We start from the raw sequence: 19,649 nt of genomic DNA, 5'->3' as shown, positions 1-19,649 counted from the left end.
TATTTTTTATAAGTGGAGTGTGAAGGGTTCACAAGGTTACTCAAAAATAAGAATCTCCGTGTGATTTGTGTTTTTCACTATTCCTCTTATTTTTCTAAATTGCTCATGAGAAGATCTTTGAAGATCATATGGTTCTCTGCCGACACTTGGAGAGTGTGAACAGACAATGGTTCTCTGCCGACACTTGGAGAGTGTGAATAGACGATTGTTCTCTGCCTACAGTTGGAGAGTGTGAACAGATGACGATTCTCTGCCGACACTTGGAGAATGTGAAAGGATGTCGGTTCTCTATCGCACCGGGGATTAGTGGAAGAGAGTTTTGTAAAGGGTTCTCCGCCTTGATATGGAGGCAAAATGAGTGACACTTTTGGTAATAGTGCAATACCTAAAAAAAGAGTTTTCAGGGAGTGGATGTAGGTCGTGTTTGACCGAACTACTATAAATCTTTTTATCTTTTTAATTCCGCATTTATTTACTGCAAGTTATTTATCTATGGTTGAAAAGTAATTTTATAACTTTAATTAACTTGCTTTAAAATTTCAACGGCTTTATATATATATATATATATATCTTAATATTTTAATATTTTTAATTAAATATTCATCCTAAATTAAGAACTTCTGCAATTTAAAGAATTCTAACCAAGCCTTGCACTTAAAAAGTGAAAAAAAAAACAAAAAAAAAACAAAAACAAAAACCTTGGCGTTATTTATTTATTTCACTTATAATAATACATAGCATATAAGCGCCAAAGATGAGATTTCAGATATTTGATGCGTTATTATATGTAATGTAACCCCAACGAGGTTCGTACATCATTGGTCTATTTCTCGGCAGTGAGCATTTCAATAAGGTCGTCCAGCGCATGCGCAGTAGACCAAACCTTTGGCCCGTATATGACCGCATTACCATTTTTCTGCATGACAAGCACGTACTCGCCAACTTGCCCCCTCTTCGTCTCTGAGTTTCTCCACACAGTTCTGTATTCATCATCTTTGATTTCTAGCCCTCCCTTGTGATTTAGCCTAGCAAAGCAATTTTCTCCAAAACCTGTTGTCCTCGTACGCCACAAGATATCCCCGTTGCCCTTCTGGAGAACCAACTCGCACTCTTTTGTCATGATGAAATTGTATCCGTCGTCGGTGAGCTTGCCATCGTTGTACAGCACCTGGCCGGAGAATAGCACGTTGTAAACTAACGGAGTACAATTCTGTAGATTTTTCATCGAGGAGACCATCTCATTGCTGCTATTACTGCTGCTGCTGCTGCTTATGCTTTCCGCCGCCCGTACAGACCATACTTCTGGGCCGTAAATAGATACCTAGAAATGTACAAACAAATTATTGTCATGAGCAGGTCAAATTATTAGGTCCGATTACCAAACCTAAATTTTCGTCTAGATTTCATGCACTTTTAATATTTTTTTTATGTATTTTTAAAAAAGAGTAGCTAATAACCAATTTTAATTCCATTTTAGCTACTTTTTTGTTGAGTATTTGCAAAAATATAGCAAAAGCGCAACAAAAACACAACAATATCTTACTCATTGAATAATTGCTGCCCTTTTGTTATGCTTTTACTGCGCTTTTAAAATGCTTAGTGAATGGGCAGCAAAAGAGCAGCTAATATGAAGTTAAAATTGTGTATAAGTTGTTCTTTTTCAAAAATACATCAAAAGTAAAGTAAAAGCGTACTAAAAGCGTACGGAATCCGAACTAAAATTTAGGTCCGATTGACCGGACCTAATAATTTGCCCATGAGATGGGTAAAAGCCATAAATTTTTTTAATTGAACATAAATTAATATTTCAAATATAACATTAATATTTATAATTGTAGAAATATTTAAATTAAATAATTTAATAAAAAATTATATTTATATAAATAAAAATACATCATATATAAGGACATCAATCTCCATCCATCATCTAAATACAATTGCAATTGGAGGTTTGGAGTTTGAAAGCCCACAAATATTGGAGGTTTGACTTTTCTTTTTGCAGGAGTTGTGTGCTTATTGCTTTTATTTTTCAATTCCTTTTTGGGTGTTGTTGACTTACAGTCCTAGAATGTTCTCAGGTTTTTTTGTAATTTTTAGTATTAGGAACCACCGGCTTCTAGGTTTTTATATATATTTTTTTGTAGCTCTTATGAGCATTAGTAAGCTGGAGGTTCCTATTAAGGACCTTGTAACCTTTTTTTGATATTAATACGTAGTCCCTTTGTGTGAAAATAAAAAATAAATCTAAATACACTTGCAATAGATTGATGATTTAACTTTTTATATGTACCTTTCCTTCAGGGAGGAGGATGGCAATATATTTGCCGACCTTAGAGTTGGCATTGGAGCTTATCCACACTTGATGGCCAAGAGGGTTGCGGACGACAAGGCGGCCGTTGTCGGTTAAGGAAAGGAAGCAGTTTTGGCCGCCGAGGACAGAAGTTTTTGAGTACCAGATGGGCTTGCCGTGGCGGTCAGACAAAACTAGGTAGCAGTCATGCCGCATTAACAAATTGACGCCGGAGTCCGCATAGCTGAGCTTGGCTTGCGGTTCGAGGGTCTGCCCTGTCAGCAAAACGTTAGTAACAGCCTTGCTACGGCTTGCTGATATTAGAACTACCAGGAGGAAGAAACATAAATGAATGATATTCAGGAAGGAATCATTGCGACCGACGGCGGCCATTACGATGAAGCTGCTGTGTATAAGATGGTTGTTTGATAAACTATGATGGAGCTGCTCTATTTTAGTGGAATTTATAGTTCCATGCAGAGGTTTGGATTACTATTCCATGCATGTTAATCATGGGAACTTCACCGACAAACAAATAAATGCTTGCTTCAACATCTTCCTACTATTTCAACCTCTTAATTACAGCTCCATGCATGTGAATCACGAGTACTGCAGCTAAACCGAATTTAATGCTTATAGTTTGGCATGCTGTTGACAATTCAAAAGAAGACTTGCAACAAATCTCGCTCGATTTCCTACTGCTTCGAAAAAGGACGGAGGAGTGATACATATATATGCAATAGCACGTGAATAAAATTTTTAAGGACAAAATTATGACAGAAGGAAAATGATATTTTGTGTCTGTTTGTATAATCTTAATTGATCGTTCATTAGTACGAGTGATTTGACAGGAAATAATTTCTTTAGCTATTTCTGTAAATTTGTTTGAATAATCATTAATATAATTGTTTTAATAGATATTTTTTTAGTGTCCTATCACATTAAGTTACTACTTTCATTATTGTCCTATCACATTAAGTTACTACTTTCATTTTTTTTAGTGTCCTAAAGGTAGTAAACCTAGAAACATTATTCTCGACGACCTATCAATATCAAAACTCCAGCCACCAAACCTACAAAAAAAATAACCTACAAAACAAGGGCATAACGTTGAAAATAGAGTGAAATCAGTAATAATCAGGATATAAAATCATTCAATTGTTGTTACAAAAAATATTTAATATAGTAAACCAAAATTCATGCCAACTGCCAATAGCCATATAGACAAGAAAAGCCTCTTCGGTCATAATAATGATCAGCATACTCCCAATCTTATAACCTAATAAATTCCTCATATGAATAGGGTGAATAACAACACACCACACAACCTTGCAGTACTCAGGAATTAAATCAAAAAAATAGAACATCAATTCAATAACCCAAAAGGCAGTAACAATATATAGGAAGCAACAAAACACCATATAATACTATATAATAGAAAGACACTCATTACCCCTACAGCCACCACAAATGAACTTCAGTTATCACCAGAGTACCCCAACCTCCTAACACCAATAAAATCTGATAACAACGCAGCAACAAAAATTGCACCACAGACACCCCAAATACACAAACCAACCAACGGTATGCCATAGCCACAAAACACAAAAAATAATATGGAGAGCCAAACTGTTAACCTACCACCAATAAATGAATAAAAACATGACCAACCACACCCAGCAGCACCAGCTTAGATCCAACAGTTTCAACAGGTTCAATAGCTTCAACCAACACCACCGAAAAGAACAAAAAATAAAAGTAAAAAAGATAATAGTGGGAGGGCTACCAGGCATGAAATCAAAGGAAACTAAAAGAGAAAGACCAAAGAAAACAACAAATCAACCATTTTGGATATAAGGCAAACTAGTTTTGTCCAAATTAATCATACCTTTCATCATATGATGTAAAGTCCTAATGTTAAACTCTAGAAAACTATTAAGTTGACAACCATTATTAGCCAACCAATCTGCACATGCATTAGCTTCACGATAAATGTGTGAAATGGAGTAATTAATAGTAGAGAGGAAATTCTTAATTTTTCTAATCAGGTGAAAGTTTTGAGGATTACTAAGAACCACATTATTAACGATCTGGACTAAAAGCATCGCATCCACCTCAATCCATTTATACTCAAATTAAAATCCAACTTAATACAGATATCCAGGCCATAAGAAACCCATAAGCTTGATCTTTATAACACTACACAATTGTAAAGGACCAGTATAAGCCACAAGGAGATGACCCAAATGATCACGGATAATACCACCAGCACCAGCACAATTGGTCCCAACAGAACCATCAGAGTTAAGCTTGACATAAGGGGGTTTAGGTTTAATTCATCTAACCACCTTGTCAATAGAATTCACAGGGCCACAAACAGTATTTTATTCTTAAAATTAGAAATAATTTGAGTACCATCCATTTTAATGTCATTATGCTTAGCATCATTTCTAGCTTTTCAAATATACCAAAAAAGTAAGAATGGGCAATAAATTAAAAATATGGCCTTTCGAGGTATTCATCCAACCCTCTAAAATAGATAAAACCTCATTATCAATGATAACATTAGTTTTGTTGGCAAGTGCATGGAAATAACTCCACACTTTTTGAGCAATATTCTCATTCACAAAAAGATGTTTAACATTATCCATATTAGAACAACTCTGACAATTGGAAGGAAAGTTAAAACCTTTTTTAAAGCAAATCATCAATCAGAATAAAACCTTTAAGATGCCTCCAAATAAGTATGGAAAAAGAAATTATAATATTGTTATGCCAAATAGCATAATAAATAAGGGAGGTCTCATATTTAATTCTGATGGTGTTCCAAATATTTTTCAAGTGAAATTTATCAGAGGAAGAAAGATTGAACAAAATTTTATCCTTGCATTAAACTTGTAAAGGAATAATCAAGATAATATCAATTAAAATAGAAGGAATGACTTTCCTAAGTTTGGTGACATTCCAACTACCATTAATAAAAAAACTATACATCTAATTAACATTATCAATCAAATGCGTATTAAAAAAACTATCTATAGAAAAAGGACCCAACTAATTATCTTGCTAGAAAAAGACATCACCTTTACCCAGCCCCCATTGAATGAATTGTTTAGCCTCCCATTTAATGTGGCACAACCTTTTCCAGATCATGGAATCATAACTTTTATAAGAATATAACATCGAATGAATATCTTTGCAATATTTAGCATTCATATAATGAGCCCATAATCTGATTTTAGATCTAAAAGAGAATCATAATTTGTCAGAATAAGCTTGAACCGTATCAGTTAAATTTTTGCAACCTAAACCTCCTTCATTAAAAATCCTACAAATCTTTTTCCAAGAAGCCCAACGTATACCATTGCTATTATAGTTAGAGTCCCAAAAAAACTTGTTTAGCATCCTCTCTAATCTAAGGCAAGTAGACACCGTAGGTTGCAAAGTATGAAATAGATAAATAGGAATAGAATTCAAAACAAATTTAATAAGAACTAATCTACCACAAAAAAGATAGAAAATTAGAAGATCAATGTGATAGTTTTCTCTAAAAAATAGTAAAAATGTCTTTAAAAATATGATTTTTCTTTTTACCTTTATAAATAGGAGTACCCAAATACTTTATGGGTAACTGCTTGGATTGGAAACCACAAATGTTTTGGACAGCATTAGTTCTACTCCGATTAACTAACTTACCAACAATAAAGGTACTTTTATCTTTATTAATAGCTAAATCACTCATTTCATGAAATTTGAAAAGGAAATTGATCAACAATTTAATGTTATTAATAGAGTTATTAGAAAATAGAATAAAATCATCAGCAAAGCTAAGATAAGAAATCGAAAAAATCCCGTGTAGTACAAAAAATAAGTTTCAGGTGCCTTAAATATAAATCATCTAACCCCCTGAAAAGATATTCCACAGCAATAATGAAAATGGCAAGAGAAATAGTATCACATTGTTTTAAGCCTTTAGAAGATTTAAAAAAACCATAATTCCTACCATTAATGATCATAGAGAAATAATAATTTTCAATACTATTCTTAATAAGCATAATAAAATAATCATTAAACCCAAATAAAGATAAAACATTGTAAAGGAAATTCTAGTTGATATTATCATAAGCTTTAGTAATATCAAATTTCAAGATAATATTTCCCCCTTTAACCTTGGTATTAATATCAAGTGTAAGCTCTTGAGCCAAAAGAACGTTGTCAAAAATACTCCTGCCCTTAACAAAATTGGTCTAATTATAAGAGATTATTCTAGGAAGAATATTAACCAATCTATTGGAAATGATTTTGGAATTGAGTTTGTTAAAAAAAAATAACAAAGGCTAATCGGTCTAAAATTGTTCCAATTATTAGCCCCATCTTTTTTAGGAATGAGAATAATATTAGCAGAAGAGAAGAATTTAGGATAAGGATTACCATAAAAGAAATCTTCCACCGCTTCAATAACATCCAACTTAACAATATTCCAAGTTTTTTTAACAAAATTGATAGTGAGTCCATCAGGATCAGCCATAGAATCACCATTCATATCATTAATAATATTGAAAATCTTGATTTCAGAAGAAGATTGATAGAGAAAATTAGTGTCATTATCATTAATAATGTGAGGGATAGCATGAGGATTAATTATAGGAATAAAATTACACTGGATATTAAAAATAATCATGAAATGATCAACTCCAAACTTACAAATCAACTCCTCTGAGGCAATCAAACTATCATCGTTATTAACACTTTTATGAATCTAGTTCTTAATTCTATTCTTATTGGCCAAGGCATGGAAAAACTTAATGTTCCTATCACCCTCAAAAACAAATTTAGCATTAGACTTTGCCTCCATAAAGTTTCCTCCTCGAGATGCAATTGAAAAAGATAGTCCTTAGTAATGTTAAGGTTGTTAAGGTTGTTAAGATTGTCAAAATTAGGATTATCCGAGTAAGCTTTATCCAAGTCAATGACCTTAATCTCCGTTCTTTAATATTAATAAAAATATTCTTAAAAATATTTTTATTCCACCATCTCAAACACTGCTTTAATCTACTCAACTTAGACTATAATCTTAACATGCTAGTGATATTATTATCAGGGTAAATAGGAGAATTCCAATTAATATGAACCACCTTCATAAAATCAATATGGGAGATCCACATGTTTTGAAATCTAAAAGCAAACAATCCAGTGTTACTATTAGCATTAATAGTCAAAAGTAAATGTGCATGATCGAAAAGAGTTCTACTTAAGTGTTCAATATTAGACATAGCAAAATCAGCAAGCTAATCATTATTGAAAAGGATCCTGTCAAGTCTTTTCCACAAAGTAGTTCTATTCCAAGTGAATGACTCTCAGAAAAACTAATATCATTCAAGTTGCAATCATTAATTATAGAATTAAATTCTTCCATATCTTTCGAATTTGGAGGATTTCCCCCTACTCTTTCCAAAGCATTACAAATAATATTAAATTCACCACCCACACACTAAGGACCATTAACGATAAAGGTAAAATCGAGTAAAGCGACTCAATATAGAACATGCAGCGTACACAAAAGAGGCATGACAATTAATATTAAAGAAACTAATTTGAGAGTGAACTACTTGAAGAAAATTTGAAATTATTTTCACACTCAAGGCACTATTCTACATAATCCAAATTTTAATATAATATTTAGCATAGTACATAAAAAAACCCAAAGCAGAAGCAGTAGAAACAATCATATCATTCAAAATAAAATGCTCAATCAAAACCAATAATTGAATACTATGCACTCTACAAAGATTTCTGACTCTAACTTTAGACTTCTTACCCCTAATACCCCTCACATTCCAAATAAGAGCCTTAACCATTACAATATTTTGAGGTACGTAGTTTGAGCTCTGGTGGAACAAGGAGTAGAAGGTAAAAGATTCTTAATATATTTACCTTTCTTTTTACCAACCTTTACGAAATAGTCATCCTCAAAATTTTTTTGAGCAACTTTATCATGATTGGAAGAAAAGGTATCAACATTATTCAGGATAGTCTCATGATTCAAAATTATAGGATCCAAAGTAGAAGAAGGGATGAATTCACCTTCTTCACATCCCTCATTAGAAACATCCATATTACCCACTTAATCAATATCTTTCACACCATCTCCTTTGGTATTAGAAAGAAAAATAGGTAAAGGTAAATTAGGATTTTTCGTGTCATTGAACATAGAATAAATAGAAACAAAAATATTAGAATCTTTTTTAATATCATTGTTCATAACAGCCATATTATTCTCCTCCTTTTAGGACAAAACTTCCATTATGTTATCCTCACTAGGAATAAAATCATCTTCCAGCTTATCGCTAGAGGGAAGCAGTTCCACTTGATCCACATAGATCAATACATTATAATTCACGATAAGAACATTTTTTTTTTCAGTGGATCTAGCCTTCCCACTATATGAAACAACCATTTTTTTTTAAATCCGGATGCAACTTAAAACATTCAATTTGAGCATGGCCATGGACTTTACAGTGAGAACAAAAATCAGGTACTTATCATATTCAACTTTTTGAAAATAACTGAAAGCTTTTAATCAAACCCATATTTCCTTGGCATGCTTCTTGGTGATATCGACCACAACTAGAACTCTAGCCATAGACGACTGAGTCCTAGATGCAATTGCCTGATCAGTCTAGAGAGAGCTCTCAAAAATAGAACGTAGAGTGTGTAAAACTTTTGGATTGAATAAGTGAAGATGAAAATAAGGAAAAGAAATTCATATATGAATAATAGGTGATTCTTCCTTAATATCGAAAAAAGGGGTTCATTTCAGAATACGCATTTGACAGTTATAGATGAAATAAGAACGTCTAGCAAAAATTATACTGTAATCAAGATCATTGGAGAGCTGTATAGCTACATGCCGAGAATCCAGAAATCCAATCGAATAAAAGCCCATAAGTTTTAGATTAGCGCAAAACTGGTGGATATAATCAAGATTAGGTCTACATAAACCAAATTTATCAACCAACGTAAATTGAAAAGGGGATGCTAGTTTAATAACATCATCATCAGATAACATAACAGCCGGAACCCCACTAAAAACTAATTGGGTTAAGGTTGAAAGAACATCACCTGCGGAAGAGCTACTCGTGAGTACCTCTTTGAACGAACCCGATCGAGAAGGCAATTTCAGACCATCGGCATCCAAATTAAAGAAACATTTATTCTTATTCAACACAGGCTCAGTAGCATTTCCCCACGGAGTGGAGGATGATGCTACCGCTATTAGAGGCTTGCCCGAAAAGGGGCAAGAAACCTACAGAGGGAACCCAAAAAGCTAAATCTGCAAGTTGAACCAGCGAAATCGACAGGAAAATGGCAAAATGTTGCCGGAGACAAAGGGGGGGAAGGAAACCCTAAATCGCCCAGGACGGCGCATTAGTGCCATATAAAAAAGGAACTTGGATTTTTGAAGTGTGATTTATACTTAATGCTATACAAATTAGATTAACTTTAGTCATTATTGACGTCATTTGATACTAACGTAGTTCTGACAAACATTATTCAAAAAGTATGAGTTGAGATGAGAATAAGTACTCTTAAATCACACATCAAAACAGTGTTATCTAATCAATAAAAAAATCATATAAATTAATAAAACTTAAGTATATATAAAGACTATCAGAATCCATAACAATGTAATATTATCAGGTAATCGTATAATAGTATATACATAATGTTTATTTATTCTATATCAATATTAAATTAGTATCTAACATCTTATGCTTAGTAATTGGACTTATATGCTCAATAACACTAAAATAATATATTGATAATAAATTAGTACATCAACATGCATTCTAATAATCATGTTAAATAAATATGGAGTTCTAGCTTTCATGGTGTTTTTTCAATAATCAGTAAATTGGTAACTATTAGCTATGTAAATAGAGTCGTTACCTTTTAGCCTTTGGCATAGTGATCATCTCTTTATAACTCTCAATCAGAGAATCATGTGAATTGGTAGAGGATAACACCAAACCATAATATTTAAATGAAAGCTCATTGGCCCGCCATTCTATACAGGTCAGTTAGTCTCCAACCAACCTTAGTAAATAATTAGATGTTACTTTTTTCATACATATTATTACACTAATAATGGAAACCATATATTACAAGTTACATGTCCATATTTATTTGAAATGATTATATTAAAAGTATGTTTGCATTAAAAAGACAAAATTATTATTTTGTATAAATTATAAAAAATGCAATAATTATCATTTTACTTAATGAAATGACAAAATTAACCAATCAAAATTTCTGAAATAATCAGTACTACAATACATAAAAATTTATGTAGTAGAAGTTTATAAAATCCAAAGAAAATGAAATAAAATGATTTTGGATGAAATGAAATAGTCAAAATCAAAATCTTTTAAAACAAAATAGGATGGAAGTTGATTTGAGCAATTTTTATGAAAGCGATAAAATATATCAATGACCAAAATCTTGACTTCTCTCTCAAAATTATTGTATAATAGAACCTTCAATGCCATAACGATAATTTATGGCATCATTGCACCCACTTGCATAACGCCGTAGAACTCAAGTTCAAACAAAAAATTATATTCTAATTTTAAAATTATTTTAATAATTAGTAAATTATTAAATGTTTTATTTATTTAATATGGCTCTACTTGGTTCTATCAAGGTTTTATTATTTCTCTCTACTATGCGATTATATTAGGGCATCCTAAGTGTTAAAAAATTGTGTTATATCCTAACTTCTTAACCATGCAAAAGATTCAAATTTATCATTTTTAACTATTGCTCTATAGTCACTATGGATGGTGGCAATAATGCATCTTAGCTTTCTTTGAATTCAATTTGAAAATATTAAAACTCCTCAAATGAGCCACTTTAATAACTAGGAACTTAACCTATGTCAACCTCATATAGTCATCTAAAATGAAAAACCCATATGTTTTTCGAACTAAACTTATAATTTTGATGGATCTAAATAGATCCATATGTAAAATCTCAAGGGGTGTACTAGTGTTGATCTCCTTAAGTGAGTGAAATAGGACTTGACTTGCTTACCTAACTAATAAACATCACACAGATACTCCTTAGTGAATTCTAGCTTGGGTACTCCTCTAACTAGGTCTCGATGTACGATCATTTTAAGTGTTCAAATGCTTGCATGATACAGTCACCTATGCCATAACCAAGCCTCATCTATGATGGTTTTTAAATAGTGCATCTTTCTGGACTCATTCACCTTCTAGATCAAGCATAAACTATTATTTACTTGAAAATAATACAAAATAGGCTTATAATTAAGCAAAATCAAATATTTATTAGAAAATACTTTTACATCAAAGTCTTTATCACATAGTTGACTTAAGTTAAGTAGGTTATGATTAAAGTATTCTACTAACAAAAGTTCATTAATAGTAATTTCACTAAGTTTACCTACGGTGCCTAGTCAAATAGCCTTCCTTGAAGTATTATCAAACAATATTACTATACTTCTACTTCTAGATTATAGTGATGTTTTTTTATGTCTCCATTCATATGGCATAAACATTTGTTATCCATGTATCACATGCCTTCACTGAATTTCTTGTGAAGGCATATGAACAACATAGATTAAGGTGAGTATTTTGGAACCTAAATCTGCTAGGGTTCGAGAAGATGAGAAAATGAAACATTTCATGTTATGATAATGAAGCGTTAAGCCTCTAAATATATCATGTGCTATAGTGGACTCAACATGGATAAACTCATGCAATATTTCCTACCATGCAATAAGAGAAATGCCTAACACTTGGAAATGAATGAGCAAACCTACACAATGATGATTTTCTATATGATGAATATGTATGTGATGCTCTCCTAGGTGGTGTGTGCATAAATCTCAATGCATTATCCCTTTGCTCTTTAATTTCTTTTTATAAAATTTCATTTATACTTTTATGCATTCCTAATTGTACCAATTCCTCGTGCTCCCTACTATCTATTTTTAGAGCTAATTCTTCTAGTTCTTTAAATATAACTTCTAATTTAACATGCTCTTATGATTTATCTTCAAGGTTATTTTTAGTTCCTCTGATTCTTTTTCAAGATAAGAATGCAACTTCTCTAATGCAATATTTTCATTTACAAGGATGGAAACTTTTTTACTAGATATGTATGATCTTATACCAATGTATTATGTTCATGTTTTAGTATTGAAGATTTTCTTTTCTATTTCTTGCAGCTAGCTTGCAGTTTTTTTAAAAATGAAAGCAATACATCATACATAAAATCATATATCTAATCACTATATGAGTCATATGTTCTATTTTTAGCCATTAAACATAGGTTGGTGACATCTTCTTTAGCTTTTGTCTTAGATGATTTTGAGTTTGAATTAGCTCATAAGGCTCTCTAAGGTTTTCTTCTATTGTTCTTATTTTCATCTTTATCTTCATACCTCTTTTCTGAGGGACCAGCTATCCATCTTTCAAATTAGGGCTATCCAAATGTATATGACTTGATTTTTTGCATGCAAAACAAATAAGGTAAGAAGTAATTTTATTTGATTTTTGACATTTCTTCCACTTCTTAGGGTGCCTCCTTTACTTTTTTTAGGAAGCTTTTGAATTTTCTTGTCATAAAGGCTATATCATCCTCTCCACCTCCTATAAAGTTGCTACTATTTGTATTATCATCTATCAAGCCAATAGTTTTCTCCTTTCTTCTTTCTCTTGTATATGTAGTTCTTTAGAAAATTCTCTGTTCATATGCAATTAGTGAATCAAATAAATTGTCAATAGAATATGAATTTAAATCCTTAAATTAAAAGAATGCTATCACCTTAACATCACAAGATTTTGGCAGACATCTAAGAATCTTATACGCTTTATCAGGATTTGAAATATCTTTACCAAGTGCATGCAAGTATGTTATAATTTTCATGAAACATGTATATAAATCATTAATAGTTTCACTTAGTTGTATGCTAAATAATTCACAATCCTGTTATAGAATATTAAATAGACATTTCTTAACTTAATTAGAACTTTCTTATATAATATAAAGTCTATCCTAAATTTCATTTGTAGTGATGCAAGTGGATATGTGCATTTAATTTTTCATCTTTAAGTGTATAAAAGAAATAGTTTAAATATTTGGCATTTAATTGTGCAAGATAACAATCCTCTAAACTCCATTCAGTAAAAATAAGTTCAACTTTAATTCTATTTATAATTTTATATGACAAAGACTAACTAGTTTGAACAATATGCCACATTCAAAAAATTTTTGATTGAAAAAATATAGACATTTTGTTTTCTTAGAAATCAAATGGGATATTATCAAAAAGTGAATGTCGGGTAATAAAATACCCTGCTAAAGTGTTTGTATTTCCATACTATGCCATGTGGAACTACTCGGGTGATTAAACCAAAAAGTGAGAACCCGTCTCTTATACTAATTGAAAGTACTATGACACACTAAAAGAGAGGAGGGGGATAAATTTGTATTTAAAAAATTCTTAGAAATAAAGTACTATGAGTAAGTAAATAAATGTTTTCAAATAATATATTTAAAACATTCTGAAGAAAAATATTTTTTGTTCTTACATTTTTAAGATTTTTATTTTTAAAACTTTTATGCAAAAGAGTAACCAAATCAATTCCACAAATGATGTTATCACAAAAATATGTGAAGTAAACTAAAAGTAGGAAATTAAACTGTAGGAAATGTAAAATAATGCAAACCATCAATTTTTATAATTGTTCGGCCAATAGACCATGGCCTACTCCCCAAAGTCTTCCTTCTTGAGAATTTTACTAAGTAGAAAACTCCTTTAGCACTTAACTGGGAAGTGAAACCCCTCTCTCTTACTAGGTGGAGAATAACCTTTACAGACTTCTCTATCCCTGAATGGTCTCCCTCCTTCACCCTCCCAGCATGATAGAGATGTCGCTCCCTCCTTCTGCTCCTTTGAATGGTGGAGATACTGCTCCCTTAGCTATCCTAAACTAGTACCAATCTTCATCCATGACTCCTAAAGATACCCTTTCTAAAATAACTTCATACAAGATTCATGAGGACAGGTGTAGGTGGACAAGACTATCATGTGAATCCCTTCACAATCCTTGAATACCCTTAAAGGCTCTCTTAAACTCACCTCCACTCCCGAAGCTTGCTCAAGCTTTATCACAAACAAGAGAACCCCTTTCTCTACCCAAGAGCTCTCACATAAATCCCATGTTGAAACTCTCTCAAAAGTCTTATTAGAATGAATTAAATTGGGAAATTTAAGTGAAAATCCTAATTTTAAAATTTAATGCTCTTATTGTATAGTACTATATTAGGTTCAAATTGTTTGATTAGTTATACTCACATTTATGATCAGACTATATGATATTCATTCGTGCAATGAAAATAGCTTTGTCGAATCAAGGATCATCTAGGACGAATCATATGTCATCCTCTGAAGTTTATATTTAATCAAACTATACAACTTGTATTGTATATACGTTATCCAATCATGAATTATTGATCCTTATTTGATTCGTTGATCAATTGATAAAATTAGGCAACATTCATTTAATAATTATACATAACAATTTTATATAAAAATTCAATTTTTGAATTTACCTTATTTTGGTAATGACGATTCGATGATGGGTTTTATTAAAATACCGAATCATCCTATATGATTGTAAGTCACACAATTAATATGATTAGTTATATAACTAAGTAATTTAGCTAAACACATAATTTAATTTATAAAATAGCTAATTGCATAGTTTGATCTAATAGAGAATAAAGTGTTCAATTTTCTCGCCCCCATTTGTGTCTATGCTTAGTCACCCTTGTCAACATAAACCAAATACAAACTGACTCAAAAAAAAAAAAAATTACAAACCCTTTTATTATAACTTTTGACTAGACTCACTACTATACTTATTGAGTTTTTTTCTTCGGCTAAGCGCAATGTATACTGTACCTAAATTGGAACAATTATTACGTCCTCCGACCGAATGAGAGAAACATTCAGTTCGCAGGCAAAAATCCCGCGGTACCTAGGTGTACCGAGTTTTTTGAAAAACTCGGTACACCTCGGTAACGCGGGATTTTTGCCTGCGACCGAATGTTTCTCTCATTCGGTCGACCGAACCAAATAAAACTTCACCTAAATTGTTTGTATCACATGAAAGAAAATAGTACTGCAGAGCATTTGTAATCTCTAAAACACGAATTCACTTCTCAGCTTTCTGGATAAACTTTAAGGTATGTTCGGGCTTAGTATTGCAAGATTTCTATTATTTTTTCTCGACACACACCCAACCAAGCTGCTCTTGCATTTGTGATGCTTCTAAATAAAGTTGTTCTTTTCTTTGCATATATGTCCAATCCTATAGCTTCTAGGATGGATCATATTGCTGATATTCAAGCTTTTTTTATCTGAAGTTGCTTCATTGTTGGAGGGCTCAAAAGCAAATACCCTCTACTATGCGAGCAGACTTCAATATATTCGTTTGACCATATGGAACTCAATTGTATATTGGATTAGATGTTCTATCATGCCTAAATCCTATTTTGAACATTCAAACAAGTCATCTGCTAGATTTTTCTTTCACAGAGATTTTAATTCAAAAAAAAAAAACAGTTAGTTTCCTGGAAGAACACTTGCAAGCGTTAAAGGTCATCTCCAACCGAACGTCAAACATGAGTTTGGCATCGTTCAGTCGCTCCAGCCGAACGTCAAATTTTCCTCTATTTACTTGTTGGTGAACAGTGCGACACCAATATTGACATTGCACTGTTCACCTAGGCGATTTTTCTGTCTCAACCGGATTCGTCAAAGAAACGAGCCAAATAAGAGAAAGACCGATACCTTCGCAAAAGCCCGCAAAATGGAGTTCCATTAGAGATGAATCACAACATTTTTTAGTTTCACTGTATTTTGAAGTGAAAATTGGGATTTTCGGTTGGAGTTGCCCTTATGGTGGTCTTGGTACTCCTGCTGTGTTGGTTATAAATCATGCTTATACATGCTCTATTATATGGTACTTTTTAAAAAATAATAGCCTTATTGCTATATGGTGGAAACAAAACTATATTTCACTTTGGAATCCAACAATTACCCACACTTCTCATGCTGGAAGAGGTTAAAACTTGTGGCTAATTCAAATAAAACTTCTTTGGAGTTCCAAATTTGCACCAAGAGCAATCTTTCATTTTACAGAGATCCTTGGTTGGATGGAAAGGCAGTTTATAATTTCATCTTCTATTTGAATGCAACTTGTCATACTACAGGTTATGCAGAATCATTCCTACTTCCTCTTTCATGCTTTAACCACACCTTATCTAAGCATTTGATTACATATCTGATCTTCGATCCATTACTATGAAGGAAGAAATGCACAGCGTCTGGTTTATCATTTATGGTTCGGAAGAACCAGAAGGAAATTTAGGAATACGATAAAAATCCATACAACTATTTACTTTCGAATAAAAGATGCAAATCATCTACAAACTTTAAAGCAAGAATAAATATGAGGATATTTCGTTGGTCTTTTTAAGAATTTAGAGATTTCTGTTATTAAGCTAGACAATGATGATGTGTTTTGACAACCTCCTTCAACTCTTTGGGTATTATCATCCTTTGGATGGCCATTGCTTTTTGCTATGGAAAACAGGACAACTATTTTTGGCCGGATCTTTAGTTTTTCTGCATTAATGGGTGATCATTTTTGTGCTGTCTGAGTCCAATTTAACTATGATTTAATCTGTCTTTTCTTTATATTTTTTAGATGTCATTTATTTTGAACATTACAAAGTTTTTGTCTGCAGCTCTCAAAATAATGGTGTATCCTTCTCGAGCTGTATTTGATCTTTGTTCCTCTGTGTTTAAACATTACAACAATTTCATTTCATGTAAAAGAAGTTACAAATAATAATATACAATTCAATTAGTATTTCAATAACTGTAGAGTTGTAGGCAAAACTGAAAATCCCAAAAACTTATAAAAGAAATGAAGCAAAGAGAACAAGGACTGGTATGAAAAGAGCTACAGACCGAAAGGCAAAATAAGAAACGCTGGACTCAGACGATTGCCAAAACCTGCCCAATCACAGAAGAATCATGAAAACAAATACTCCCGGTTGCCTAAGAAAAAATGAAGACCATTCAGGGAGCAAAACAAAGGCAAAAAAAAAAAAAAAACTATTCATCCTTGTCCAGAAGATGAGAAAACGAAGTCCTCCAAGTTGCCAGAATAATAGGAGATGCTGTTGAGTTAATATTGAATGTAATACAAGAATTCCCAATTTTTTCAGTTTTGAAGCTTGAGATGTGTAGCTTTTTTGGCATATATAAGCATAGTGGAAGAGCTACAAGTGTGCTTTCCAAACTTCCTGCCATTGCGTTCTTTCCATGAGTAATAAACTAAAACCCAAATCATAAAGAAAATCTTAATGTCCTGAGATAAATCCACACGATCATCAACAAAGTTTAATATTTATCGCAAGCTTGGGTGGAACAAAAAAGATGATAGACAATGCAAAAGGCTACTTAACATGTGGAACGTAAAATCACATTTGAAATAAAGGTGGTTAGTGAAAGACCTTAGCTGGCGTGACAATAAGAAGAGGAAGAAGAACAAAAACCAGACAGAGAAAGATAAACCGAGAGAGAGGAAAATTAATTGTATTCAATATGAATTAACTGTACAGGTGCGAATAGACATATAGATGAGAAGAAGATAAGATAGTGCGGAGGAACAAAATTAGTAAAATAGAGCTGATGACTTGTCCGTAAGGAATAATTATTAGGTGCAGAGTGTAGACGGGGAGAGCACTGTCTGCACAGACACAGGGTACCAAGCAGTACCCAGCGGTACCGAACGGTACCTAGCTAGATTTTATACTAGTGTGCAGACGGTTCTCCCCGTCTGCACTCCGCACCTAATAATCTCTCGTCTGTAAGAGACTCCCTGACAGGCCCCCCTAAAATTAATCATTCACCGGTTGAATGGTTAATTTGTGACATAGAGTATTAAATCGATTGGGAGATAAAGCTTTAGTTAGAATGGCCGCGAGCTAGTCGGTAGAGTTGAGATGATTCATTTTGATGGCCAGAGTTAAGATGCTCCCGGATGAAGTGATAGTCTATTTCGATATGCTTCGTTAATGGGTGGAAAACTAGGTTGTGAGCAAGGGCTATGGCAGAAGTGTTGTCGCAATGGATGATTGTGGGATAGCTTTGAGGGATCTGAAATTCTGCTACGGTGCGACGAAGCCAAAGAATGTCTACTTTGGTGGCGGATAATGAACGATATTCGGCTTTGGTTGATGATTTGGTGAGGGTAGCTTGTTTTTTTATTGACCAAGAAATGAGGCTTTGCTCCAAAAATGTATAGAAGTTGGAGATAGATTTCTGGTCAGTGGAGTCTGCTGCCCAGTTAGCATCCACATATGTTCACAGTTGTAGGTCGGTGAGGGTGAGGAGAAGACCGAAATGGGATGTGCCTTTGATGTAGTGAAGTAGCCATTTGAGAGCTTTAAAGTTTTGAACGGTTGGAGCATGCATATGTTGACATATGAAATTTGTGGCCAAGGCAGTGTCTGACCTCGTGATGGACAAGTATTGGAGTGAGCCAGCTAGTTGGCGGTAAAGCTTGGGGTCAGGATAGGGCTGATCGGAGGTGTTGCGATGATTGTATTTGAGAGTAATGGGGGTAAGTGTTGGTTTACAGTCGGCGAACCTAGACTTTTTGAGTATAGTATTAGCACAGTGTTTCTGTTGCAATAGGAAGTCGTTAGATGTCTTTTGCACTTGAATTCCAAGGAACAAAGAGACATCTCCCAATTATTTGAGTTGGAAGTTCGATTGAAGTTGATGAAGAAGTAGGTTGATGGTGTCCTTGTTGTTTCCTGTAAGAAGAATATCTTCAACATATATTAATAGATAAACTTGAATGTCTTTGTGATTGAATAGGAGGGAGGGATTAGAACTACTAAACCGAAATTTGAATTGTAGGAGAAAGTTTGTAAATTTTTTAAACCATTGTCGCGGAGTTTGTTTAAGACCATAGAGGGACTTGCGGAGTTTGCAAACGTTGTTGGGATATTGTGTGTCAATGAAGCCTAGTGGTTGTTACTTGTAAACTTCATCGTTGAGATCACCCTAGAGAAAGGCGTTGGAGACATCTAGTTAAAGAACGGGTCCACTTGCTGTGGAGAGCCAGTGTGAGGAGAATCTGAATGGTTGGCATTTTGGCAACATGTCTGAATGTTTCATTGCAGTTAATGCCAAATTATTGCATAAAGCCTTGTGCGACAAGTCAGACTTTGTATTATGTCC

General features: G+C 33.1%; 1 protein-coding gene across 1 annotated transcript; it reads right to left on the bottom strand.

Annotated features, from left to right (window-relative positions):
- Positions 1-687: 687 nt before the first annotated feature.
- On the bottom strand, positions 688-2,712 carry LOC110098731 (mannose-specific lectin 3). Its single transcript, XM_020825642.2, has 2 exons — positions 2,291-2,712; positions 688-1,321 (listed from the first exon to the last, which is right to left on the bottom strand). The coding sequence occupies exons 1-2, from the start codon at positions 2,681-2,683 to the stop codon at positions 824-826; spliced, it is 891 nt and encodes a 296-aa protein (XP_020681301.1). The 5' UTR covers positions 2,684-2,712; the 3' UTR covers positions 688-823.
- Positions 2,713-19,649: the final 16,937 nt, after the last annotated feature.

Source organism: Dendrobium catenatum, unplaced genomic scaffold (genome assembly GCF_001605985.2).
Source record: "Dendrobium catenatum unplaced genomic scaffold, ASM160598v2 fragScaff_scaffold_1065, whole genome shotgun sequence".
NCBI lineage: Eukaryota > Viridiplantae > Streptophyta > Magnoliopsida > Asparagales > Orchidaceae > Dendrobium > Dendrobium catenatum.
This window is presented reverse-complemented; position numbering and strand designations above follow the sequence as displayed.